We start from the raw sequence: 24,138 nt of genomic DNA on the forward strand, positions 1-24,138 counted from the left end.
CTAGGTGCCTATATGAAGGCACCTAATCACTCGTAGATAACATCATTCAATTTATCTCATGTTCTCTGATGCCTAGTTCCAATAACGTTCCCTTTGAACAAGCGTGGCACGCTTGATGCAGAAACGCCAAGATTGCACTTTTCGTGTGGCGGCGCAATGCGAAAGATGTCAACAATTCGGAGCCTGGTCTTCGGCTTGATGTGCTTTGATCCCTCAAGCCTTGTATGCGCTCAAAAATGTGCAGATAAGCGTTTTTCTGCCGCTATAACACCCACCCTCTTAACCTAAGGCAGATACCAATTGTCCGTAAAGGCTTTTCGAGGACTCGTTAACGTCCTGTAGGTCATATGTTATGCCAGTTCATACGACCCATATGGTGTCACATGCAGGACGATCTCTGTATACTGCTGACTGCTGCTGCTTGGCTTGTTCTGATGTATATAACCGGTCCTTCTTCATAAAACAACACAGTCTTCATCAACCATAACCCTTACACATGTGATGATACTTGGCGTCCGCTATCCAGCCGACATCCTCTGCGGCTCTGGAGTTGATCTAGCAGCGCAAGCTAGTGGTGGCTCTCATTGGTCGCACATTGATGCACTCGGCCATAGGGTTGACACTGATTGGTGTCGCGATCTCGGTTGGCTGCACGTCATGGCATCTCGGCCTCCTTCTTCTCCTCTAGCTTTCTCTTGTCCAAATCTGATTTCATCGGCCCGGATGGACCCCAGAAGCGTTGAGTCTTAGGCGCTTTCTGCCAGCGCTTTGGTATCAGGAACCTGGTCATCCAGAACCGTGAGACCCATGTGAAAACATTTGGGCATCCAGCGGATACCCAGTTACAGCAGACAACTCCAATGTAGATAGGCAGAACGACGAACAAAGTAACAAGAGAGCCTGCAAAGCGAGAAGCGAGGAAGTCGTCCGCAGCTTTGAACAGCATGACAGGTCCCACAATGAAACAAGGAAATTGAAGTATCAGCTTTTGGCGAATGGGCCAGGTTCGCGATGGCAGATAGCCCTTCAGTTCTCGGACTACGATGTCCTTGATATCGGCGTTCTCGGTTGCTTCGAAGGATGCAACGAGGTCAATGTCATGTTCATCAAGTCTCATCTGTTCGTAAACTACAGGCGTCCGGGTATGATCCTGGAGTATATCATTCTTATTCAATGGGTCAGCCCAGCTATCAGATGCATGATCGAATGCGCGATCGATAGCTACGCCTCTCCAGAACTCCACGACGCCAGGTCCTGGAATGACTGCGCGTATGTCGACATCGGTTGTCCACTTATGAAACGTGTGTTGAATCAGGTGACGATCTACCTCGTGAAACCAGCCCTGGCTGATGTGCTCGTCTTCTCGTCCAGCGGGAACCATGGTAGATGCGGACCAGAGATCCGCAAAGTATGGAGACCAGGTATTGTTGCGACCAGTAGCGCGTTCATTCCATACTCTCGCGAAGTTGAAATGTCCTGCCAGCTCGAAAGGTCTGTCGCGGTAATATGATTCATGTGGTGCCAGAAGTATCTGAACTTTGTTGTACAAACGAGCAAACTGCCAATGGAACAGGACAGAGGTACAGTCAGAACACCAGTCTGCATCGAGCGCACGCTGGTCTGTTCTTTGAAATGGCTCTACATCCCACGCAGCAACGACCGGCTTTCCGGCTGCGAGAGTGTTCTGAATGTATGTTGCTCGCTCTTCGACGGAAACAGAAGGAAATGGCAGCGCTAGCCAGACAATAGATAGGACGACTGAGAGGCACCAAACCAACGCTACTACTAGTTTGAAGACACGCCAGAGCGTAATCCTCAGCATGCTGAAGGTCGTCTATAGCCTGGATGTGGGCGTGGGGCGTTGAGTTTGGGGTGCCGGCAGCGGGGAAGATCTTTAAGCGAGGCTGAAAAGTGGGGCGCCTGAACTCCGAGAGTGCACCTACCTGCCACCTTTGCCTTAAGCAACAGGCAGCAAGCACCATACAGGTCGTAGAGTCGTCTGAAGTATAGAGACGAGGATGACAAGTCTTTTAGATCATACGACAAGATCAGTCGCCAAGGAGTGCATTGCGGTTGTAAAGAATGAGCTCCTGAGCAGATCGTCGCTCTGACGCATTCAACCCTACCATCTTACGCCGCCACGTCTGTGACTACCACTTTGACGAACTTCGACTATGCGGCTCGACGAGTATGCCCAGATGAGGACAATGCAACACGAACGAACTTCTGGATAGACAACTTGGAGTTGCTGCTGAACATCTCTCCGCGTGGGGATCCGGATCACCAAGCCGGAGGCTGCGTGCCATGGCTGCACAACGTCTTTCATCGGCATTCGCCAGAGACGTATGGTCGTACAAATAGAGCTCAAAGAACTCAAGTCCTTCAGCTGTATTGACCTCTAATTCATCTCTGTTACGATCACATCAACCATGGCCACAACAACGGCAACCTCCACAGCGACAGATCCCCCCTCTACAATGCGCGCCTGGCAATGGAGCACCTGCACCACCACCCTCGAAGACGCACTCACACTGAACACCTCAGCACCACTTCCAAGTCGACCATTGGGCCCAGGGGAATATCTCATTAAAGTCCACGCCGCCTCCCTGAACCCTGTGGACTACAAGCTCGCCGAGCTCCCCATCGTGGGCCGCATGGCCATCCCCAAACCCGCCACCCCCGGGCTGGACTACTCCGGTGTCGTCGCCAAAACTGGCCCTGCATCATCCTTTAAAGTTGGGCAACGTGTCTTCGGCAAACTGGAGCCCAAACAACAATACGGCACGCTGGGCGAGTACATCATCGGCTCAGCCGCCGGAACCGTACCTTTACCCGACAGCGTGTCATTCGAAGAGGGCGCGACGCTGGGCGTGTGCGGATTAGTTACTTATCAGTGCCTTGTTAAGAACGTCAAGAAGGGGGATAGGGTGTTGGTTAACGGAGGGAGTGGTGGGACGGGGACATTTGCAGTGCAGATTGCGAAGGGGCTGGGGTGCGAGGTTGTTACGACGTGCTCTGGTGAGTTTCTTACTTCTGGAGATGAGGGGGGGAGGTAAGTGCTAATTTGTGTGTAGGGGCGAATGTGCAGTTGTGTAGGGATTTGGGGGCGGATGAGGTTATTGATTATCGCGCGGAGAGTGTGACAAGTGTGCTGGATAAGAGTGAGAAGAAATTCGATTTCATCCTCGACAGCGTTGGCGAGCCGGTGGAACTGTACTGGAAAGCGCCGAATTTCACCAAGCCTGGGGCAAAGTATGTTCAGATCGGGTCACAGGTCAGCCTCGGGTTCATATACGACCTGGCTTTCAGGTTTATAGTGCCTACTTGGCTAGGAGGCGGTCAGAGGCCATTCTCGTTTGCTTTTGCGTCGACGAATTTCGATGACTATCAGGGTCTGGCAGATCTGGTGGTGAAGGGCAAGATCAAGCCGGTGATCGATGAGATGTTCGAGCTTGAGAATACGCCAGAGGCGTATAGGAAGCTGAGAACAGGGCGAGCGAAGGGGAAGATCGTTGTAAGAGTGGCAAATAAGTCGTGAGCAGGAAGAGCAGTCGGACTTCAGAAATTATGAGCTCATTGGCATTCTACATCTAGCATACCACTCCAGTATGACGCTGAGAGAGAGCAAAGCACAGGCACAATGAGCCACTTTGATTGATAGAGCTTATCCAACTTATTCTTATCTAGTCGCAATCCAGTCTACGCAGCCTGACTTGCCGCCTGCTGAGGTCTTCCCTCCGCCTTCTCCGGCAGCAATCTCAACAACCCTATCAACCCAAGCGCCAGTATCACATTGAACAACCAGAACAACTGACCTCCGAGAATGTGGTACTTGACGCCAATAGCGTACACACTCGTAGCCAGCGCCGGCGCCACAGCCCTCACTCCACTCGATAGCGCAAGGGTGATCGCGTTCAACGTACCGAACGTCTCATGGCTGGGTGCAATGTCGTTGACAGCGAGCTGAACCGCTGTGAACGCCATGGCTATACCACTTCCGAGTGCCAGTGTAGGAGGAGCGGTAGTCCAGAACGCAATCTTCTGATCATGGCGAAGGAGGAAGTTGAACCAAGGGTTAATGGCGAAGAAGATAGGCCACGCCCATACAGCGAGGCGTAGGATCTGGCCAGTGCCAATGCGTTTGTGCAGAGCCGGGAAGACCAAGAGAAGCCATGCTGCCTGCGAGAGGCCTGAAAATCCGATGACTGCGGCAATGAGCTCGGGAGGAAAGCCGAGGCCGCCGAGCGAGATGGGCGTGTAGAGGAAAACGGGGTTAACCGCTGTAAATGTGAAGGCTAGGAGCGCGATGTATTCGAAGATGAGGATGACTACGGCGACGCCAGGGGCTTTGATGAGCTGCCACATCGTCATTGGGGCTTCGGTGGATTTCTTCTTATCTTTGTGGATGTGGAGGGTCTGAGGCTAGTTAGTGATAACTTGTGGTAGTGAAGGACATGACCATACCTCTTTAACGAACAACACCGTCGTTAAGGTTGCAGAGAGAGTCACAGCAGAGATGACTAGTCCAGGCAGTATGTACGGATAGACCCGAAAGAACTGGTACCCAAAGACACGGGGGTACTTCTCAGCTGGTCTCTCCAACACACCTCCTACATGAAGGTCAGCAACTCGCATCAACATCTGACCCGCATTACTCACCCAATAGCGGTCCAACGAAGATACCCAAGTTCCCTGCAAATGCAAAATAGCTAAATGCCCTAGCCTGTGTATGCCTCGTACTATTCTCACTGAACATAGTCCTGAGCGTGACCACCGTGCCAGCGAAAACACCTGCAAAACATCTCGCAACAATCATCTGCGTGATGCTCTGACTCATGCCAAACAGCGTCGTCGCGACTGCAATGCCCAGTAAACTGAACACCAGCACCGGCTTGCGACCATAGCGGTCCGATGCTTTTCCCCAGAAGATCATGACACACATCTGTGTGAATGAAAAGAGGGATTCGATGAGTCCGGAGTAGAAGCCAACATCCTCTTTCTCAATTCCGCCCACATGTTCGATCATGGAGTTGATGTAGGGGAAAATAGAGAAGAAAGCTACTGGTTCGATGACACGAGTGTAGCAGAGCAGAAAGATCTGAGTTCGTGGTAGTGGTGCATTCTCGTCATCCGCATGGGCTCCATCTGTGCTGGTAACTAGGCTCGGTGGATCAACCAGTTCTGGGGTGGGACCGGCCTCGACGGAAGCAAGTAGAGGTGTTGTCTCGTCGCCGGCTTTGACGCCAGGTTCATCTGCTCGGTCGGTTCTTGAAGACATTCCAATGGATGACTGTAGTGCTTGATTGACGGTGCTTTGCCTCCAACCGAAAGGTGCAACAAAAAGAGTTTAATGTCCAAAGTATATGGAGGGAACTAATTGATCTGTGGGAGTCATAACATGAATGACGAGCGAATTGAGGCTTTTAAGTACCGGTCTCGAAGGATGCGTCACGAATTATGCCTGCTCAGGCTTCAAAAGCTGACGATTGTTATCGCGCTAGCGAGCACGGACCTTCCTAATTGGGCAATCAATTTCCATGTCCACTGCAAGTTTGATACTGTCACGCTGCTCACGAGCAGAACAGCACAAGCAGTATTGTCGTGAATCATAGAGAGCGGTCAAGCTCAGCAACCCACAGCCATGCGTATTGGTCGGCCAAATCACAATGAGTGGCCGAGCAAAGCTCCGGCAAAGGAGCCCGCAAGCACGTGATGTAAGCATTCAATTTGGTCACAATGCGATCTGGGTAGTACAAGATATGAAAATGTCCAGGTTCTAAGCTACAATCTTAAGATCCTATCACACCTCCACGTATGAGCTCAAGCTGCTCCATAACTTAAACACCCAATCGCTCGCCAGCTTTGCCTTTTTGTGAACAACCGTTATGCATGAAACCCCGGGGTAACAGAGCGCCAATACAACGTTGCCTCCGCTACCAGGCTTGTCATAATCTCGAGAATCGTACGCAGGAAGACACTGGAAGGAAAATCGTCAGTCGGTGGGATCGTATCGGCGCGAGATTTGCAGTACCTTAGAAGCACTTGCGGTGGACGATGGAAGGACCGCTCTCGTCGTACTCCTGCTTTGAGATCCACATCTGCTGGAAGGTGGAGAGGGAAGCAAGAATGGAACCACCGATCCAGACGGAGTACTTGCGCTCGGGAGGAGCAATGATCTTGACCTTCATGGAGGAAGGAGCAAGAGCAGTGATCTCCTTCTGCATACGATCGGAGATACCGGGGTACATGGTGGTACCACCAGACTGGGGCTGTTAGCTCACGTTTGCAGATGATTCAGAAAACACGTACCATGACAATGTTGCCGTACAGGTCCTTCCTGACGTCGACATCGCACTTCATGATGGAGTTGAAAGTGGTAACGTGGATACCACCGCTCTCAAGACCAAGGACGGAAGGCTGGAAGAGAGCCTCAGGAGCACGGAAGCGCTCGTTACCAATGGTGATGACCTGACCGTCAGGAAGCTCGTAGGACTTCTCGAGGCTAGAGCTCTGGCTGGCGGTCTGGATCTCCTGCTCGAAGTCGAGGGCGACGTAGCAGAGCTTCTCCTTGATGTCACGAACGATTTCGCGCTCGGCGGTGGTGGAGAAAGTGTAACCACGCTCAGCAAGGATCTTCATGAGGTAGTCAGTCAAATCGCGACCAGCCATGTCGACACGGGAAATGGCGTGGGGAAGAGCGAAACCCTCGTAGATGGGGACAACGTGGGTGACACCGTCACCGGAGTCGAGAACGATACCGGTGGTACGACCGGAGGCGTACAGGGAGAGGACAGCCTGGATGGAGACGTAGAACGCGGGGGCGTTGAATGTCTCGAAAACAATCTGTGTCATCTTCTCACGGTTGGACTTGGGGTTGATGGGAGCCTCGGTGAGCAGGACGGGGTGCTCCTCGGGGGCGACACGCAGCTCGTTGTAGAAGGTGTGGTGCCAGATCTTCTCCATGTCGTCCCAGTTGGTGACAACACCGTGCTCGATGGGGTATCGCAGAGTCAGGATACCACGCTTCGACTGTGCCTCATCACCGACGTAGGAGTCCTTCTGTCCCATACCGATCATGATACTGCATCGCTGTTAGCTCGAATTGGGCAGGAGCTGCCGGGGAAGAGCGTCATACCCATGGTGACGGGGGCGACCGACAATGGAGGCTGCATAGTGTCAGAATATGGTTCACAGGTGTTGTCTGGCTGCAGAGCTGGCGCAATGGAGCGCTACTGGTGCCAGGTGGCGGGTTGGGGAACTTACGGAAGACTGCTCGGGGCGCATCATCACCGGCGAAACCGGCCTTGCACATACCCGAACTATCAATTGTCAGCTCGCATCCATCAAGTATCCATCGCTCGTGCGGCCCTGTCGCAGGGCTGGTGCGGCTCGTCGACGTCGTGGGCGATGCCAATGCAGACAGCCCCTCCACGACAGGGATGGCAGGAGTTCGATGTTGGGGGGTATGATCTCACCCATTGTCGATGACGAGGGCTGCAACTTCCTCTACATTGAGAAACAAACGTTAGCAGAGCTCATTGAGATAGAGGCGCATCGCCAGGGGGTGGCCGGCGGCGATGCTGGGGGGGCGGTGGGCTCAGCTGCTTACCTTCCATATTGGCTGATTAGGTGGTAGATTAGGAGTAGGTAGAGCTGTGTGGGCGGAGTGCAATATGTACTCTCTGCGAAAGAGAGAGTCAGCAAGAGGAGGACAGGTTGCCGTAGGTCGGGCTTTAGATAGAAACGCGGATGTCGGGGAAGCTTACGGGTGCGGTGGTGGTTGTGGTTAAGGTCTTGCAGAGTGCGCGAGGCGAGTGGGTGCCCACTTGCTGAAATAAGCGGGCCGGCCTTGCCCAGACAGAAGGAGCGGCGAGGTTGGTGAAGGGGGCTTTGCACGAACAGGCAAGATCCAACGGAAGTGCAGACAGCGTCACTTTCAAGGCATTCAATGCATGTAATTTTTGCAGCTGAAGCTGCATTGAGCATTTTATACTCGCATTGCAGTGCTTCTAGGCATCACAGTTTCTATTCTGGTGGTGTACGCAAGCTCTCCCGCCACAGCATGAGGATGGTACACCTGTACACGCATATCTGCCCCCAAGGCAGCGCCTTAACTGCTTGGCGGTCAACAGCGATGATGATTACTGATGGCAAGGGCACTGCGATGCGTACGGCGTGGGCTTGGGCTGCGAGTGCTCGTGCCAGACCGCCACTGGCATGAAGCTGCGGGAGCATTGCGATCCCCAGCCATCCGCAGCTGCTCACCGCCAACTCTCAACATCCCCGCCAGAAATACGGGTCAAGGTCACGTGGTGAGGGGCACTTACGGGACCGCGGGACCACGCAAGGCGAGCATCAATACGACGACATCCTTTGCATACGATATACGCGGTGTTTGCAGTCGTTCAAACAGTGATTCTTGTATTTCGTGAGGTGACATTCGGTTTGCAGACGTCGAATTTGTGCACTTTGGCCTTGAGTTGTTGCTGTTTGACAGCTGCCAGCCATATGGAAGGCGCGCGAATATGGTCGTACCTTCCCGCAGCGTTGGCGCAAAACCGAATCTGCGTCATCCCGCCAAATTTACTCCAGATGTTCAAATATCAGTGACCCTGGCACAACCCAACACTCTATACCACTCAGTCGAATCTTATCACACCATACACAATGAACGACCCCAATCTGAACACGCTCCTCAAGTGGGGTGTCGAAAACTCTAATGTCTCGGAAGCTGCAGAGGCGCCTAAAACGCAATTGACCCCAGAAGCTCTCGCAGCTTTGTTTGGCGGTAATCAGAAGTCGGACGCGCAGATGATGAAGGACAACATGGAGGTTATCAAGAGGGAGGACTGCGACATGGAGGACCGAATTACCGCATTCGACAACTTCGAGCAGCTCATTGAGAACCTCGACAACGCAAACAACCTCGAATCACTCGGCCTCTGGATCCCTCTGATCGAGCAATTGGAGAACAAGGAAGCTGAGCTGAGGAGGTTTGCAGCATGGTGCATTGGTACCGCAGTGCAAAACAACATCAAGACCCAGGAAAAGGTAGGGTGATATATGCTCTGTAAATCTTGTGAACGGTCGCTGACAGCATATAGCTCCTGGTGCTCGGCGCCATCCCAACCCTAGTACGCATGGCGACAGGGAACGACGAGACGAAGGTCAAGAAGAAGGCCATTACAGCGCTCTCGTCCTCAGTTAGGAACTTCCAGCCCGCGCTTGACGACGCCGTGTTGCACGTACCTGCGGACTTCAAGCCTTCAGGCAAGCTCGATGCAAACGATATGGACTCGGTGGACATTTTGATCAACAAGCTCCGCGAGGCTTTGTGAGACGATCGTAAGCTGCATTGTATCGGCGTTCCGGTTCTAGACATGGTTTAGCATGATGGCGGCGTTTTGATCACCACGGTGACATGGGAAAGGATATGTAGACATACTGTCGATGATTCGGCGGATCCATCTACAAGCTGCGCAAAATATACGCGCACTCGAGTGCTCTTCTCAAGCATGTGATATCCTATCTTCTTGCTGTGCGTTCCTCCAGATGTATACTTCACAATACTTCCAACACTAGCCCTACCAAATCACTGAACTCTGTTCTTCCGCTCATGTCCTTGTCCAGTCCCATGCCGAGCACTACCATCCGTGTCTCCCTGTCGTTCTGCGTCTTGATAGCACTGGCGATCTGAGTCGCAAGGGTCTGGCCCAAAACTTCGAGCTCTGGAATTGTGCCACCGAGGATTGTGGTTGCAGTGAGGTGGTGCATAGGCAGGAGACTGGACGTGGGGTCTTCGTCGTCGCGATCGAGAAAGGCTTGCGATGTCATTGAAGCGTCGGTCGCCGAGATGTCGAGTGGTACGTGTACCTGCGAACACTAAATCAGTTTCTGTGGTCATTGTAGCCAGAGGTAGCCAGAGGGCTTACCCAGTGGGCCAGACGGCCTTGTTGGGTGACAGTAATAAGAATTTTGTCTGCGAATGACATGGACGTTGCAGTTGTCTCCATGCCCTTTATGCTTGACGAAACAGACTTCGAACGTGCTGGGAACGGTGCAGGTGTGACTGTGTAGTCTCCCGTTGCTGTCGTCATATTCAAACAGTGGCTGATGCAGTGTGTAGAACGTGACTTAATTACGCGCGATAGTGCACGAGGATGGCTACAATGTTGCTTGGGTTTGGAGGGGTCCAATCGGGTGGGTGGAGACATTGAGCTCTCGGGAGTGATGCGGAGGCCACTCACCGCCCGGCGCTAGCGAACCTAGCGTGCTCCGAGTTGCCGATCCCCGCCAAAATTTTGGAAGTTTGGAGAATACAGCAACTTCAAGTCCTTGCGTAGGACCACAACAAAGGATGCCAAAGTTCGTTCCCCGACAGCGAAAGCATAAGGCCGTCGCGCGCCAGAAAGTGGTTCACACTGAGCCTGCTGAGGAGAATGCCGAGCAAATCCTGCCGGCCGAGCAGCGAGAGCGCGATGAGCGGCGGCGCGCAATGAAAGATGAGCTTGTGCGCGAATCGCAAAGCAAAATGAGCGGGAAGAAGAAGAAGCGCTTGGATAAATATATTGACACCAAGCTCAAGAAGGAAGAGAATCTGGAACTACTCAAAAAATTGGCTTCGCAATCACACAAGGTCGACACCAGTCTCTTTCAGAGCTCCAAGAAATTGGGCAGTGGCGGCGATACCAAGCGAGAGGCTCTCAGGCGCGCATTGGCTGAGCGACGAGCTGGTGTGGATGTGGAGAAGAACGAGGGACTGCTATTCGAGGAGCACACTGTCAGGGAACCAGAGATCGAGAGCTCGGCTTCTGAAGACGATCACGAGATTCAGGGTGCGCCCACACTACCTAAAAAACCGCCGAAGACCTCCACACCTTCCTCGCGCAAACGAAGTCGGTCGCCATCAAAGTCACCAGAACCCGCGCCCACTGCACCCTCCGAACCTACTACTACTACAACATCGGTCGGCAGCTTCGGCCTCTTCGGAGGTGGTTTGAAGCGTCCTCTCGAGCTTGACGAGTCAGGCAAGCCGGTCATACAAGTCAGAAAGCGTAGAAAGGCCAAGGGAAAGCCCGTTGTCATCGAGGAAGCGGTGGCATGGGAAGGCTTCAGCTCGGACGAGCAGGAGGCTAATAATAAGGAGGCCGAGGCCAACGGCGCAGATGCAGCGGACTCGACAGAGGAGTCAGATATCGAAGAAGATGAAGAGAGCGCAGACTCTGAATCGGAAGGTTCAGACGGCTCAGAAGGGTCAGAGGAGGACTCATCAGAAGACAGCGACAGCGACAGCGACAGCGACAGCGACAGCGACAGCGACAGCGACAGCGACAGCGACAGCAGCCTCGATGATGAGGAGAAAAAGATCGCCAGGAAGGAACGGACATCAGCTTTTAAGGCTTGGGCGACGAGTCAAAGAAACGAACAGATCGGATTTGTACCGTCGAATCAACTCGAACACACAATACCAGCGAAGCCTGCGAACTTCATGCCGAGAGCGCCCGAGCAAGATCCCCTGCCTCCAGAACTCGAAACAAAGACAGCGACCGACGCAACAAGGAAGTCATACAGTGTTGCTGTGGAAAGAACACCTGAGATTCAGGAAGCTAGGTTGCAGCTCCCGGTTGTAGCAGAGGAGCAGAAGATCATGGAGGCAATACACAACAACGACGTGGTCGTGGTCTGGGGAGCTACTGGTAGTGGTAAGACCACGCAGGTACCGCAGTTCCTCTTTGAAGCAGGCTACGGTGCGCCAGATGGGCCTACACCAGGTATGGTCGGTGTCACGCAGCCTCGACGTGTTGCGGCAGTCAGTATGTCGAAGCGAGTCGGTGACGAGCTGGGTAATCATGGCTCGAAGGTTGCCCATCAAATTCGATTCGACACTACAACGAACGCGAAGACTGCGGTGAAGTTCATGACTGATGGTGTTCTTCTGCGCGAGATCACACAAGATTTCATCCTGTCAAAGTACTCTGCAATCGTCATCGACGAGGCCCACGAGCGCAGCGTCAACACCGACATCCTCATTGGTATGCTCAGTAGGATCGTCGATCTACGAGCTGAGATGGCGAAGGAAAATCCCAAGGTCAAGCCTCTCAAGCTGGTCATCATGTCGGCTACTCTCAGAATATCGGACTTCACTGAGAACAAGCGTCTCTTCAGGAGTGAACCACCTCCACTACTAAAGGCTGAAGGCCGTCAATACACAGTCACCAACCACTTTGCCCGCCAGACACAGCGCGACTACGTTGAGGAGATGTATCGCAAGGTCGTCAGAGGACACCGCAAACTGCCACCTGGAGCCATGCTTATCTTCCTTACCGGCCAAGGCGAGATTGCTAATCTTGCAAAACGTCTTAAACAAGCATTTCCGTCGACACAAGGTCAGGACATAAAAACTGGCAAAGTACGGATCAACCCTGCCGAGGCGCCCGTTGAGACCGAGGATCTCGAATTTGGCCCCAATAATGACGACGAGGACAACGACGGTTCTGACTCTGAGGACTCCGTTATCATGGGTCTTGATGACGATGAAGAGGACAATGAATTCGACATCGACGAAGAGAAGCCCGAGGATACGGTGATGAACGTACACGTGCTGCCACTTTATTCACAACTGCCAACTAACCAGCAAATGCGCGTCTTCGAGCCGCCTCCAGAGGGATCTCGACTCATTGTTCTGGCTACCAACGTCGCGGAGACGAGTTTGACGATTCCTGGTGTCCGATACGTTTTCGATTGTGGCAGGGCGAAGGAGAAGAAGTACGATCTGATCACTGGCGTACAGAGCTTCGAGGTTGGGTGGATCAGCAAGGCAAGCGCCAACCAAAGAGCCGGTCGTGCTGGTCGTACTGGTCCTGGTCACTGCTACCGCCTGTACTCGTCTGCCGTCTTCGAGCGCGACTTTGAAGAGTATGCGGCGCCAGAGATATCTCGCACGCCGCTTGAGGGCGTGGTCCTGCAGCTGAAGAGCATGGGTGCACCTGTTGTCAACTTCCCATTCCCTACACCGCCCGATCGAGAGAGCCTTCAGCGCGCCGAGAACCTGCTCTCCCATCTCGGAGCTCTGTCGCCTGATGGCAAGGTTACCAAGCTTGGGCATGAGCTTTCTCTGTATCCCCTCAACCCTCGATTTGCGCGCATGCTGGCAATGGGCGTTGCCCAGAACCTCACGGCTGAGACCATCGCTCTAGTCGCTGCCTTGTCTGTACCAGAACTCGTCATCCCAGAGAACAAGCTTGGCCTTCGAGAGCCAACAAGAGATCCAGACGCCGTCCGCACCGAGCAAGACAACATCGAAGCCGAAGAGCGCTCTCGACTGCGCAAAGCCTACAACGCCGCCCTTGCCAAGTTGAGCGTCAACGCAAAGCAAAGCGACTGCATCAAGTATAGCAACGCTGTCTGTGCTTACGCGTACGAGAGCGACCCACAGCGCTTCTGCGAAGACATGTTCCTCAACGCCAAAGCCATGCACGAAGCCAGTCAGCTCCGTCAGCAGCTGACGAGCATCGTGCGCACGCATCGTCCGACTGCCATCGGCACATACCAGGCCAAGCTCCCGGCTCCATCAGAGAAAAGCATCAATCTTTTGACCCAAATTTGCGCAGCGGGCTTCATTGACCAAGTCGCCATGCGTGCGGACCTCGCTCCCACACCACCAGAGCTGGCCCGCAAGCCCAAGACAGCCATTGATGTGCCATACATCACGCTGCTCTCATCGAGCGATGCACGCTCCGATGACCCGAACGAGAAATACGTGTACCTCCACCCCTCAACACTTCTCGCGCGTACACCACCCGCCAAGCTGCCGGGCTATATCATCTACTCGCACCTCCAGCGCGCCTCCGCATCGTCTATCAACGGCGCAAAGACGCCGAAGACGCGCATGCACCCGCTCACGCCTGTCACGAGGCCTCAGCTCATCAACATCGCGCTTGGGACACCGCTGCTGCAGGCTTCGAAGCCGAAGGGTAAGACTGCAGAGTTGCCGCGGGCAAATGGTGCGCCTGAGCGCCGCGAGTGTGAGGTTGAGATGACGTTGCTGGGTGAGAAGGGAAGTCAAGGTTGGGGATTGGGTATCAGGAAGGTGGTGCAGAGAAAGGAGGGTGCTGGGAAGGGGTGGGTGGTTGAGAAGGTGCTTGCCTGATCGATGAGAAAGCGTTCAGGTACCTAAGGGCCTCCAGAGAGTATGTTGTTGTGGTAGGCACTTTACAGATACCCTGTTCCGATCGTACTAAATCTCACTATTGTTGGCACTGCAACTGTCCCGCCTATAAGTGTTTGCAGAAGACCAGGACCATCCCGTGACTTAAGACAGCAAATGATAGGCTGTCAGCTCTCCAGTCGCGGGGTGATCCTGGTCTTTTGCAAACAACCCGTATCAGAGCGTACTGTCACACAGCTGCGCCATGTGGTCGAAGGTAGGCGTTCGCCTAATTTTTTGAATCCTCCTTCCCAGTCAGCTCAACCTTTCTATACCGCCCACTTCTGACTCTACTACCCTTCGCACATATCAGCACGCATGAACTCGGACTACAGGAACTATCTTCCACAAATCGAATATAGTATAGTTTGTAAGAGATGCCGCGGCATAATATGGGATGGATCAAAGACCACGGTGTGCTCAGGGACCCAGCGGATTGAGGCACAGCAGTTCGAGCTCCCTCTTGACGAAGTGACCCTTACCAAGTCGAAATGCTGCATCTGTCGCTTTCTGGCTAGATTTCTGTCCTCCTATCTATACTCACCAAAGTCGTACCACACTCTTGTGTGGTATATCAGGGCGGAGGGTGGAAACGTTTAGCACCAGCCTTTCAGCACGCATATATTGGTTCCATCGTTGTGCATATCGCCGGCGATCAAGAACCTCTCGGACCTCGTAAAGAATGGGTCATAGTGATTTCCCGCCTCAAATCCGTGGCAACCGCAAGCATGTTCCAGCATCTCTCACTGCCGAAAGTACCTACTTCATGTATCAGGCAATAGGCTGGATCCTTGCGGCACCCATCTCGGACCATACAAGAAAGCATATCGATTACACTTGATCTGAGCTATAAGTATCTTTGGGTTGACAGATACGTGAGTGAATCAAGGCTGCTGGGCGATATTTGCTAACCTTGCTCACTGTATTGACCAGGAAGACGTATAGCAGAAAACCGAGCAGATAATGCAGATGGCCGGCATCTGTAGGGCGACGCAGCTCACAATTATTGCTGCTGCAGGGATTGATTTCACCTACGGCCTGCCTGGTGTGACATCAAATCTCCGACCAAGTCAGACAGTGTTCCATGAGACTATCGATTCACTCTGCTCGTCGGTCTTACCTCCAATACGAAACCTTGGAGACATGGTCGATTCAACATGGGCGCCTCGAGCTTGTTCCTTTCAGGAGAGCCTCCTTTCTAGAAGACGCCTGATATTCACTGAGCAACAAGTCATCTTTGTTTGAAACACGAGGGTCTTCCATAAATCAGCAGACGTGCAGGGAGCAACAGATCCCCGCGATCATCGCTGGTTGCAAGGCTGGGTACCATCTGGACACGACGAAATCAGAGCATCGAACAGTGGTGATCAAGGACATACATTACAAAGCATATTGATGAGCCTGAAAGAATACAGTTCAGGCAATCTATTGTTCGATAGTAACGCTTTGAAAGCTATCTCAATCGCTCTGGATGCTTTTTTGAAAGAAGACGAGCACCACCTCTGGGTGTACCATTTAGAGCTCTTGGCTCGGCATCAGCCACTGAAAAACAGGCACGACAAGATTTGGCAGAGCCTTACACCTCAAGACCCAGCGAAGCAGTTGAAATATGCCTACTTTGGCGGCATCCTGTCCCCTGCCGTCGCCGAACAGAATTTCCAAGCTGGTCCCCTTTGGGCTGGACTGGGGCACTGACAACTGGGCCACAAGAGGGAAGTGTAAAGGTATGTTTTCGTTGTGCACGCAAACCTTACCAAGGATACTGTGGAGCTGCATATAGAGCCGCGATGTAGACTTCACAAATATGTCGCAAGAACTCGAGTTCGTTGCTAGGACCGCGAGCGTACATGTCGGTGCTTTTAAACGCGCCTCTGCGAAAATTTGAGGTAAGAGAATATATGTTTTGGGATGACAGCTCAGTTTAATAACTCTCTGAAGGTTGTGATCATCAATGAGCACACATGGGCGTCTGAGCGCATTCCTTGTGTCGATCCCCTGGTTTTGAGGCTTCGAGGTGATCACTATGAGCCAGTCGGTTTTTGTTATTCACTCGAAGTTATCACATCGCATTTTCCGGGGTTCTGTATCCCTGCCCTGTAGGACGGTAATCGCCGTGTGGACGCGGCTTTCAGCAGCGTTCGAGAACAATTCAAGATTTGCATTGGAAACTTGGATCGTTAAAAGTGGTGGGAGAGCCTCTTTGAGGTAGAAAAAATATTCGAACAAGACAGCTGTCGGGCCAGGGCTGGCAACTTGAAGTCGGGTAAAGCAGCGCAAAGTAAGTATGGCTGATGTCACTTGGAAATGCTTTCAGAGTCACAAAACATGTGAAGACTGGGCCGCCCTCAGGGGGAATTAGAGTGACGAGATACGAGAAACTGGGGATGAAAATGCACGGGAAGATCTATTGTATGTACAGGAAAGTCAAAATGCAAAAATGTAGTCTCGAGGGATGCAAATCGACCAATTGCCGTAGGACACGTCTAACCAGAGTACACAGCCGGACCAGGGCTGACATACTTGAACGAAGAGTCGTAAATAGCCTTCGTGAACAGCGGATCAGTGATCTTGTAAGCACCAGGGAAGCTAACACCCGTCGGGTTCGCACTCCCCCCACCCGTAACCTTAACCTGAAAGCAGCTCACATACGGCTGCGGGTTACCCGCACCAGCATGGAGCGCAATCGCCTCAGCACGCACAAGGTAGTTGCCCGCAGCGATGTTCTTGGGCACAGTGAACGCGCGCTTGCCGCAGTTGGCATTGAGGATCTCAGTACCCCACGAGGCGGTGGTGCCGGTATAGCCGTCCTCAGCGACCTTGAAGAAGGAGCCGGTCGTTGCGGTCGTTGCGTCGGCTACCTTCGCCATGTAGACCAGGACGGGGCCATAGTGGGCGCCGCCGATGGCGGGGTTGGCGCAGGAGCGGTCGCCAGGTTGGGCGTGCATTTCTACGGTGAGGGAGGAGCCAGCTAATTTTGTCAGTCATGGTATATGTGTGGGCCATGGGGGTCTGGCATACCGGCGACTTCACAAACACCAGTCTGCGTAGCTGGGCCACGACCGCAAAACATATCGGCGGAGGTCAAACTCTCAACGGGGCTGTTGTCCTTGACAGTACGGACGCACTTGCCAGCCTGGTCGGTTGTGCCAACCCACAGTTCCTGCCATGTTGAGTGGGCGGAGACGGATGCCACAGCGGCGAGGAGAACGAATGCGGACTTCATCTTGAAATGTTCGACTGAGTAAGAAGCGAACGAAACGGGTGAGCGTTGAATACAAACTCAAACATGCTCGAACCTGCGCAGTATTTATGCAGTCCTGACCGACCGCACTTCGAGACAACATCGAACACCGCAAAGTCACCGGCCCGCAATCCCATCCCATCGTCATTTCCAATTTCCATAAGTGCATGTCTTGGACCATCTTACTGATATAGATTAGATGTTGCAACAGAGCCTGCTTGGCAACCGTAGCCTCATCTGCATGCATGCACGCCATTCGCCGGCAGATGTGTGGGTTCCCCAGATTTTGCCGGATTCAGCGCGGCACTGAGGACTGGGTCAAATGATATATGGGTAGTGTTTCGGGTGGGGCTTTGATTGGCGATGCGCTGGTGGTCCTCTTCATCCGGGATCCTTGCCGTGCGGCTGTCAGTACTTGTCAGGGTGAAACGCGTTGAAACGCCAAGGCGAAAACACTGGGAAAAGAATCTTCGAAGTACTCTGAGATGTGCTTCGTCGCGGAGAGATACAGCCGGTAGATTGTGATGTTTTCAATGCGCATAGAGTCCACTTGCTGTCCTGTCACCTCGTGATCATCAGCGTCGGCTTCGGTTCTTTGCATCAAATTTATGCCTTTGCCAGCTCAGGCCTTTGCGAAGTAGTTCGCAAGCGTGTTCTTCTGAGCCGGCATCTTCTTCGTAGTGATCGGCGTACCATTTTCTTTTTCCAATTTCTTCTTTTTCGTCTTGCTGTCATCCAAACCCATGATAACTTTCAGCTCGTTCCACTCTTTCTTTCCCACAATACCACCAGTAGCTTCCTTATGACCTCTTGCAAAGCTCTCGCCGAGTCGATCCCTGAGCTCTGGGTGGTCTTTTACAATGCCCTCCAATCGCTTTATGATGTCAACCTTCTCATCCCCCTCGCGACCTCGAGCGACCTTCGCGATGCGGCATGAGAAGTTCACTTTACCGGGAAGATAGCCTTCGTTCGCACACATAACAATCTCGAGTTTGTTCGACTTGAGGTGGCCGGCCCAGCGGGTTGCGATAACAGGATGGATCTGCGTGGCAGAGGAGATGGTAAGAACGCAGATGGTTGCGTCAGCGGAAAACTTGGGTGCTGTATGTGTGCAGCGTTCGGTCTCGCGGCGTACTTCGAAGGCTGCGTCGTGTAGTTTCTCGGTCGTCTTGATCGTCTCTGGACCAGGCGCAGATATAACAGCATCCCATGCATCTTTAACGTTGTAGGCAGCAGACCGTCTCGGTGCGTTGACCAATCCGACTGCATCGTTGATAGCTTTCTTTGAGTAGCGCTTGAATATTGCGGTCATGTCAGGAAACGGTGGCTCCCACTTTAGTGTCGTTCCAAGGTCGCCATGAGTGCCCATTGCAGCGAGCCATGAGATCTTAATGCTAAGATCAGGGTGGAGAGGTAGGCAGATGTGGTAGACCAAAAGTGAAGTGGTCGCTACAGGCGGACAGTCGTGTGCAGTAACGTAATCAGCACCTTCCGGAAAGCCCCCTTCTTCTGCAAAATGGTGATCAACTATCAGGCACGTGTGCGGTAGGTCAAGCAATGCCGCGCCTTTTCTACTTCCTTGATCTAGCACGAAGACGTACGATGGAGCCATCTCAGTGAGTGCTTCTTTGGTAGCATCATCATGCACGTTAGATCCTTTTGGTGGAAAGTACACAGAGATCAGATTAGGCGAAAGCCCGAGCGAAGTGAGCGTGTGATGCAAAATTGCACCAGATGACAGCCCGTCTGCATCCTTATCAGGTAGTATGACTATCGGTTTCTGCGCTTCAGCACTGGAACATGTTAGTCATATGAAGTCCATAATATACTATAAGATGCGCACCATTCTTTGGTGATCTGTCTTGCTCGTTCAATTTGCTCTTTCCGCGCTGGCCACACAATTTCACCGGTTTCATCGCGTCGTTGAGGGGTCGTATGATACTCTGGGACTACGAACTTCTGCTTCTTCGCAGTGGTAGAAGTTGCTGGCTTGTCGGCCTTGCGCTTCAATGGACTTGACATCACCGAAGACGCGTGCAAGTGGCGCGCCTCGAAACTGGGTAACGAATATAACCTAGATCGTCGGGACTGAAGTGATCTTGGCGAAATGGAGAGCTTCCCAAAATGTCGAGCGAGCGATTGCATTGCCGTAGTGAACGGCTGTGAAGATGTTGTTCGCTATTTGCGATCGATGCTTCTGAAGGTACCAAATATCGATGACGTCGTATTCACACTAGCCATTTTCGTACCCCTTCTACCTCAACGCGTCCACTCGCGATTTTCGTGTTCACGCCTTCAACAATCCATTCTGCTCCAGCCACGCTTCACACAAGTTTGGCCACTTGCTGATAGGCAGACCAGTTGTATCGAGTGCAAATCCATGCGGCGCGTCTGCGAATACATGGAGTTCCACCGCTGCTCCCGCCTTCGTGATGCCCTCCGCCAGTCGATACGCGTTAACGACCGGAACCACGGGGTCGTTGCCTGAGTACACGATGAATGTAGGCGGCGCTGTACTGATCTGAACATCTGGCTGCACAACATCGTACAGCTCCTGCTTTGCTGGTGGCTCCAGTGCGGCTTTGTTGAGTACGATCGTCCGACCTTTTGCATTCGTGGAGATGGGCCCGTATCCAATGATTGCGAAGTCGGTCTTTGGGATCGCAGCAGAGGCCTGAGGAGATGTCCACGTTTGCGGGTATTCTGCTAGGAGTGCAGCACCAAGGTGGCCACCAGACGAAAGACCACAGATGCCCAGGCCCTTCTTCGAGTACCCTTCAGCAGCAATGACGTTCAGCGCTCGTCTTGCATCGTCTACGGGGGCTTGAGGCGCCGACTTTGCGTTCGGAAAGCGGTGGACGAGGACAAAGGCATCGAATCCCAGGCCAGCCAACCACCTTGCTACCTGAACACCTTCACGTCCGACCATGAGCTCGACGTAGCCTCCCCCGCCCAGAATGAGGATAGCTCGTCCATTAGAGTTCGTCTTAGGCCTGTAATGGAACAACCACGGTCGTTCGACACTGTGTACGACAGCATTGTCCATGCCGTTGTTGGTTAACAGCTCGAATGCTCCTTCGGAAGGTTGGTCGTCCCATAGTGGCCAAGCATTATCAGCTGCAAGAGTTTCCGCCATTGTTAATATGAGCGCGCTGTTGAAAAGTGAACGTGTCTGTTCAAGGAACACGTCACTGATTTGTGTAGTCAACAAGCTCGCTGGCCATTGACCCGAGAATGTGGGGTGCATTCATCGCGACACGCCAAGGTGCTGCCTGTGGATAACGAGCGAGAGCAAAAGCAGATTCCTGAGCCATCAAGAAGCATGATGGCGACTCGCAACGAAGGGCAAAAAGAAACTGGTCACTACGAGGGTCGAACTCGCGACCTTGGCGTGTCAAGGATGAAATCTATTAGCACCACGCTCTAACCAACTGAGCTAAGCGACCGATTTTGTTGTTTCGATGAAAGTAATTTTAGTAGGTCAATATATAAGTGAGCATAAAATAGGTTTTAGTGAGCTTTCCTTGATAGAACTACTCTTGTGAGCTCAAGGAAATTGAAGCTGATGTCAGGATCATGTGCAGAGAAGTTCAGAACCCCACTCCCATCCAGATCTCGATCACTACTGACTGGACATGGAAATTCTTCAATATTTCCTTCGAGTGCTTGACAGAGTTGAAGCCACCAAAAGCATGTCACCAGGCTTCGACTCTGATTTGCATGCGACCTGTAGTCGCCCATGCCCCGAGGAGTGCTGAACAGATCGCAGGTAGTGGTAATGTATGTATTGCTTTGCAAAAATCCCGCCAGACTTCCTGCCGCAGACGTCAAGGGGGTTCAGCATGTCCCTTCAGCAACCACATCATTTCGACAGATTTACAGATCGACGCTCGCGGGAAAATTCCTTCTGGTCAGGCGTGAGCATTTCGTGAAGATGATGGCTCTTTGACCACCAATCCCGAGGCACGGGAACGCGATGACGGAGCGCGGGGCTGGAGCTATTGCATCCCTGCACCCCATATCTCGCCGCATTTCGCCTTGCGTTGGGTGCCCTTATTGCGCAGCTCCTCCGCCTGTTCGCGCTGGTGCATGCCTCAGATACGATTCAACCTGCGAGGACCCAGTGCGCGAACTGCTCTGACTGCAACACCACCCCGCCGCATACCGGGCCACCCTCCCGCACCAATCACTGCCCCACTACGACATCCCTCGAGAGCGCAACTGGTCAAGTTCCACACTTCGGTCCTCAGAATGGCCACACAGAACACATCCGGTGCCGGCGACGGGCTGAAGCTCACAAACCGCCTCAATGAGAGCCGCTCACCGTACGTGCGCGGGCACATGAACAACCCAGTCGCATGGCAGCAGTGGGGTCCGGAAGCGCTGGAGCTGGCGAAGAAGTCGAACCGCCTCATCTTCATCAGTATAGGATACGCAGCCTGCCATTGGTGTCATGTTATGGAGCGCGAGTCGTTCGAGAACAGCGAAGTTGCCCAGCTACTCAACGACCACTTCATTCCCATCAAGATCGACCGCGAAGAGCGCCCCGACGTCGACCGCATATACATGAACTACGTCCAGGCCACGACTGGAAGTGGTGGGTGGCCGCTGAATGCTTTCATCACCCCAGCCCTGCAGCCCATCTTTGGTGGAACATACTGGCCGGGTCCAGGGTCGACGATGGGAGGCGACCACATTGGCTTTGTTGGTATCTTGGAGAGGATCAGGGACGTGTGGCAGAACCAGCGCCAGCGTTGTCTTGACTCTGCAAAAGAGATCACTACGCAGTTGAGGGAGTTCACTGAGGACGGCAACATCAGCAGAAAGGACGGCGCGGACCACGATGCACTCGACCTCGATCTGCTGGAAGAAGCGTACCAGTACTTCCAGAACAAGTACGATACAGACTACGCTGGCTTCGGTAGCGCACCGAAGTTCCCTACCCCGTCGAACCTCGCCTTCCTTCTCAAGCTGTCGCAGTACCCGCGCGCGGTCGCCGATGTCGTGGGACTGAGAGAATGCACACAAGCAAAGGACATGGTTCTAGCTACGCTGGATGCTATGAACAAGGGCGGCATACACGATCAGATTGGCAATGGATTCGCGCGATACTCAGTCACGCGAGACTGGAGCTTGCCGCATTTCGAGAAGATGCTGTATGACCAGACGCAGCTACTACCCGTCTACCTCGACGCCTACCTCATGACCAAGAGCGCCGAGCATCTCTCCGCCGTCCACGATATCGCGACATACCTCACCTCACCACCACTACACTCGCAGTCTGGAGGCTTCTTCTCCTCTGAGGACGCCGACTCGCTGTATCGATCGTCTGATAAGGAGAAGCGCGAGGGTGCTTTCTATGTGTGGACACTCAACGAGTTCCAAGATATCCTGGGCGAGCGAAATGCCGAGATTCTGGCGCGGTACTACAACGTCAAGGACGAGGGCAATGTTGCCCCTGAACACGACGCGCACGATGAGCTCATCAACCAGAATGTGCTTGAAATCACAATGACCCCAGCAGAACTGGCGAAACAGTTTGCCCTGTCAGAAGAGGAAGTAGGACAGATATTGTCAGAAGGGCGGCAGAAGCTGCGCGACCACCGAGAGAAGGAACGCCCACGACCAGCTCTCGACGACAAGATTGTAGTCTCCTGGAACGGTCTCGCAATTGGCGCACTTGCACGTACAGCCGCCGCACTCGCATCACAAGACGCCTCACGATCACAGCACTACCTCGCTGCTGCGGAGCAAGCAGCCGCCTTCATCAGCCGCGAACTCTACAACGCCTCCTCCAAGACACTGACACGCGTCTACCGCGAGGGCCCAGGTGAAGCACCCGGTTTCGCAGATGACTACGCCTACCTCATCTCTGGTCTTATCTCCCTCTACGAAGCGACTTTCAACGAGTCATACCTACAATGGGCCGACGAGCTACAGCAGACTCAAATCAAGCTGTTCTGGGACAAAGAGCACCTCGGCTTCTTCTCAACACCAGAGAACCAACAAGATCTGCTTATGCGGTTAAAGGACGGTATGGACAACGCCGAGCCCGGCACCAACGGCGTGAGTGCACAAAACCTAGACAGACTAGGTGCTTTGCTCGAGGATGAGAACTATGTAAAGCTGGCGAGAAGTACAGCAAGTGCATTCGAAGCAGAGGTCATGCAGCATCCTTTCCTATTCCCGAGTCTGATGGACGCGGTCGTTGCAGGGAAGATGGGAGTCAGACATGTTGTCATTACTGGCGAGGGTCAGAGAGTCGAGGAGTGGTTGAGGAGATACCGTGAGCGACCGGCCGGTCTGGGTACAATCAGCAGAGTGCGTACCCAAGGTGGAGAGTGGCTGAAGCAGAGGAACGAACTGGTCAAGAGTATGGATGCAAGCAGAGAAGGCGTTATGCTCTGCGAGAACGGCAGCTGCAGAGATGAGCTGGTAATGGATATGGGCGGCATTGGCGAGGCAGTATCAGAAGTGAGGTAGAAGAGTTGACGGATTGGACGAAGCTGATGATTGCACGTATGAATGCATGCATGAAATGACAAGAATTAACATTAGCAGTCCCATGCTTCCATCTTGTGACACCATCCATACATACAGCAAACTGCTTTGACCGGGGGACTATGTGCGCTGCTCACGTTTTCTCCCCAAACAAGCTTCTTGTACGACGTGCATCCGAGCAAGAACACAA

The 24,138-nt window shown here is 53.1% G+C and overlaps 12 protein-coding genes and 1 non-coding gene across 13 annotated transcripts; 4 read left to right on the forward strand and 9 right to left on the reverse strand.

Moving 5' to 3' along the window:
- Positions 1 to 376: 376 nt before the first annotated feature.
- Positions 377 to 1,852, reverse strand: BU25DRAFT_411125 (uncharacterized protein). The gene has a single exon (XM_033706468.1). The coding sequence runs from the start codon at positions 1,820 to 1,822 to the stop codon at positions 656 to 658; it is 1,167 nt and encodes a 388-aa protein (XP_033561208.1). The 5' UTR covers positions 1,823 to 1,852; the 3' UTR covers positions 377 to 655.
- A 577-nt stretch (positions 1,853 to 2,429) lies between these two features.
- On the forward strand, positions 2,430 to 3,538 carry BU25DRAFT_393560 (oxidoreductase domain-containing protein; the record flags this gene model as incomplete). The annotated part of the gene is made up of 2 exons (XM_033704702.1): positions 2,430 to 3,018; positions 3,075 to 3,538. The coding sequence occupies 2 exons, from the start codon at positions 2,430 to 2,432 to the stop codon at positions 3,536 to 3,538; spliced, it is 1,053 nt and encodes a 350-aa protein (XP_033561209.1).
- A 19-nt stretch (positions 3,539 to 3,557) lies between these two features.
- On the reverse strand, positions 3,558 to 5,385 carry BU25DRAFT_411126 (MFS general substrate transporter). Its single transcript, XM_033706469.1, has 3 exons — positions 4,660 to 5,385; positions 4,465 to 4,610; positions 3,558 to 4,416 (listed from the first exon to the last, which is right to left on the reverse strand). Exons 1-3 carry the CDS (start codon positions 5,276 to 5,278, stop codon positions 3,700 to 3,702), a joined length of 1,482 nt encoding a protein of 493 aa, XP_033561210.1. The 5' UTR covers positions 5,279 to 5,385; the 3' UTR covers positions 3,558 to 3,699.
- A 459-nt stretch (positions 5,386 to 5,844) lies between these two features.
- BU25DRAFT_411127 (Actin/actin-like protein) lies at positions 5,845 to 7,320 on the reverse strand. The gene is made up of 5 exons (XM_033706470.1): positions 7,264 to 7,320; positions 7,136 to 7,166; positions 6,310 to 7,081; positions 6,032 to 6,263; positions 5,845 to 5,977 (listed from the first exon to the last, which is right to left on the reverse strand). Exons 1-4 carry the CDS (start codon positions 7,310 to 7,312, stop codon positions 6,033 to 6,035), a joined length of 1,083 nt encoding a protein of 360 aa, XP_033561211.1. The 5' UTR covers positions 7,313 to 7,320; the 3' UTR covers positions 5,845 to 5,977; position 6,032.
- BU25DRAFT_67866 (uncharacterized protein) lies at positions 7,162 to 8,326 on the reverse strand. Its single transcript, XM_033712008.1, has 4 exons — positions 7,767 to 8,326; positions 7,610 to 7,682; positions 7,264 to 7,506; positions 7,162 to 7,166 (listed from the first exon to the last, which is right to left on the reverse strand). The coding sequence occupies exons 1-3, from the start codon at positions 7,984 to 7,986 to the stop codon at positions 7,344 to 7,346; spliced, it is 456 nt and encodes a 151-aa protein (XP_033561212.1). The 5' UTR covers positions 7,987 to 8,326; the 3' UTR covers positions 7,162 to 7,166; positions 7,264 to 7,343.
- Positions 8,327 to 8,452: 126 nt separating this feature from the next.
- On the forward strand, positions 8,453 to 9,338 carry BU25DRAFT_393571 (Fes1-domain-containing protein; the record flags this gene model as incomplete). The annotated part of the gene is made up of 2 exons (XM_033704703.1): positions 8,453 to 9,051; positions 9,105 to 9,338. The coding sequence occupies exons 1-2, from the start codon at positions 8,668 to 8,670 to the stop codon at positions 9,336 to 9,338; spliced, it is 618 nt and encodes a 205-aa protein (XP_033561213.1). The 5' UTR covers positions 8,453 to 8,667.
- A 223-nt stretch (positions 9,339 to 9,561) lies between these two features.
- Positions 9,562 to 10,097, reverse strand: BU25DRAFT_342417 (uncharacterized protein; the record flags this gene model as incomplete). Its single annotated transcript, XM_033702908.1, has 2 exons — positions 9,562 to 9,873; positions 9,933 to 10,097. 2 exons carry the CDS (start codon positions 10,095 to 10,097, stop codon positions 9,562 to 9,564), a joined length of 477 nt encoding a protein of 158 aa, XP_033561214.1.
- Positions 10,098 to 10,357: 260 nt separating this feature from the next.
- On the forward strand, positions 10,358 to 14,149 carry BU25DRAFT_393578 (P-loop containing nucleoside triphosphate hydrolase protein; the record flags this gene model as incomplete). Its single annotated transcript, XM_033704704.1, has 1 exon — positions 10,358 to 14,149. The coding sequence occupies one exon, from the start codon at positions 10,358 to 10,360 to the stop codon at positions 14,147 to 14,149; it is 3,792 nt and encodes a 1,263-aa protein (XP_033561215.1).
- A 2,540-nt stretch (positions 14,150 to 16,689) lies between these two features.
- BU25DRAFT_458849 (lytic polysaccharide monooxygenase) lies at positions 16,690 to 17,429 on the reverse strand (the record flags this gene model as incomplete). Its single annotated transcript, XM_033710239.1, has 2 exons — positions 16,690 to 17,174; positions 17,225 to 17,429. 2 exons carry the CDS (start codon positions 17,427 to 17,429, stop codon positions 16,690 to 16,692), a joined length of 690 nt encoding a protein of 229 aa, XP_033561216.1.
- A 640-nt stretch (positions 17,430 to 18,069) lies between these two features.
- On the reverse strand, positions 18,070 to 19,469 carry BU25DRAFT_458850 (DHH phosphoesterase; the record flags this gene model as incomplete). The annotated part of the gene is made up of 2 exons (XM_033710240.1): positions 18,070 to 19,240; positions 19,291 to 19,469. 2 exons carry the CDS (start codon positions 19,467 to 19,469, stop codon positions 18,070 to 18,072), a joined length of 1,350 nt encoding a protein of 449 aa, XP_033561217.1.
- Positions 19,470 to 19,734: 265 nt separating this feature from the next.
- Positions 19,735 to 20,583, reverse strand: BU25DRAFT_342020 (alpha/beta-hydrolase; the record flags this gene model as incomplete). Its single annotated transcript, XM_033702892.1, has 1 exon — positions 19,735 to 20,583. The coding sequence occupies one exon, from the start codon at positions 20,581 to 20,583 to the stop codon at positions 19,735 to 19,737; it is 849 nt and encodes a 282-aa protein (XP_033561218.1).
- Positions 20,584 to 20,804: 221 nt separating this feature from the next.
- Positions 20,805 to 20,893, reverse strand: BU25DRAFT_t79. Its single transcript has one exon. It is a non-coding gene; the product is annotated as a tRNA-Ile (tRNA).
- A 623-nt stretch (positions 20,894 to 21,516) lies between these two features.
- BU25DRAFT_411131 (uncharacterized protein) lies at positions 21,517 to 23,993 on the forward strand. Its single transcript, XM_033706471.1, has one exon. The coding sequence runs from the start codon at positions 21,537 to 21,539 to the stop codon at positions 23,928 to 23,930; it is 2,394 nt and encodes a 797-aa protein (XP_033561219.1). The 5' UTR covers positions 21,517 to 21,536; the 3' UTR covers positions 23,931 to 23,993.
- Positions 23,994 to 24,138: the final 145 nt, after the last annotated feature.

The sequence above is a fragment of the Macroventuria anomochaeta genome, assembly GCF_010093625.1.
Source record: "Macroventuria anomochaeta strain CBS 525.71 unplaced genomic scaffold BU25scaffold_18, whole genome shotgun sequence".
Taxonomy (NCBI): domain Eukaryota; kingdom Fungi; phylum Ascomycota; class Dothideomycetes; order Pleosporales; family Didymellaceae; genus Macroventuria; species Macroventuria anomochaeta.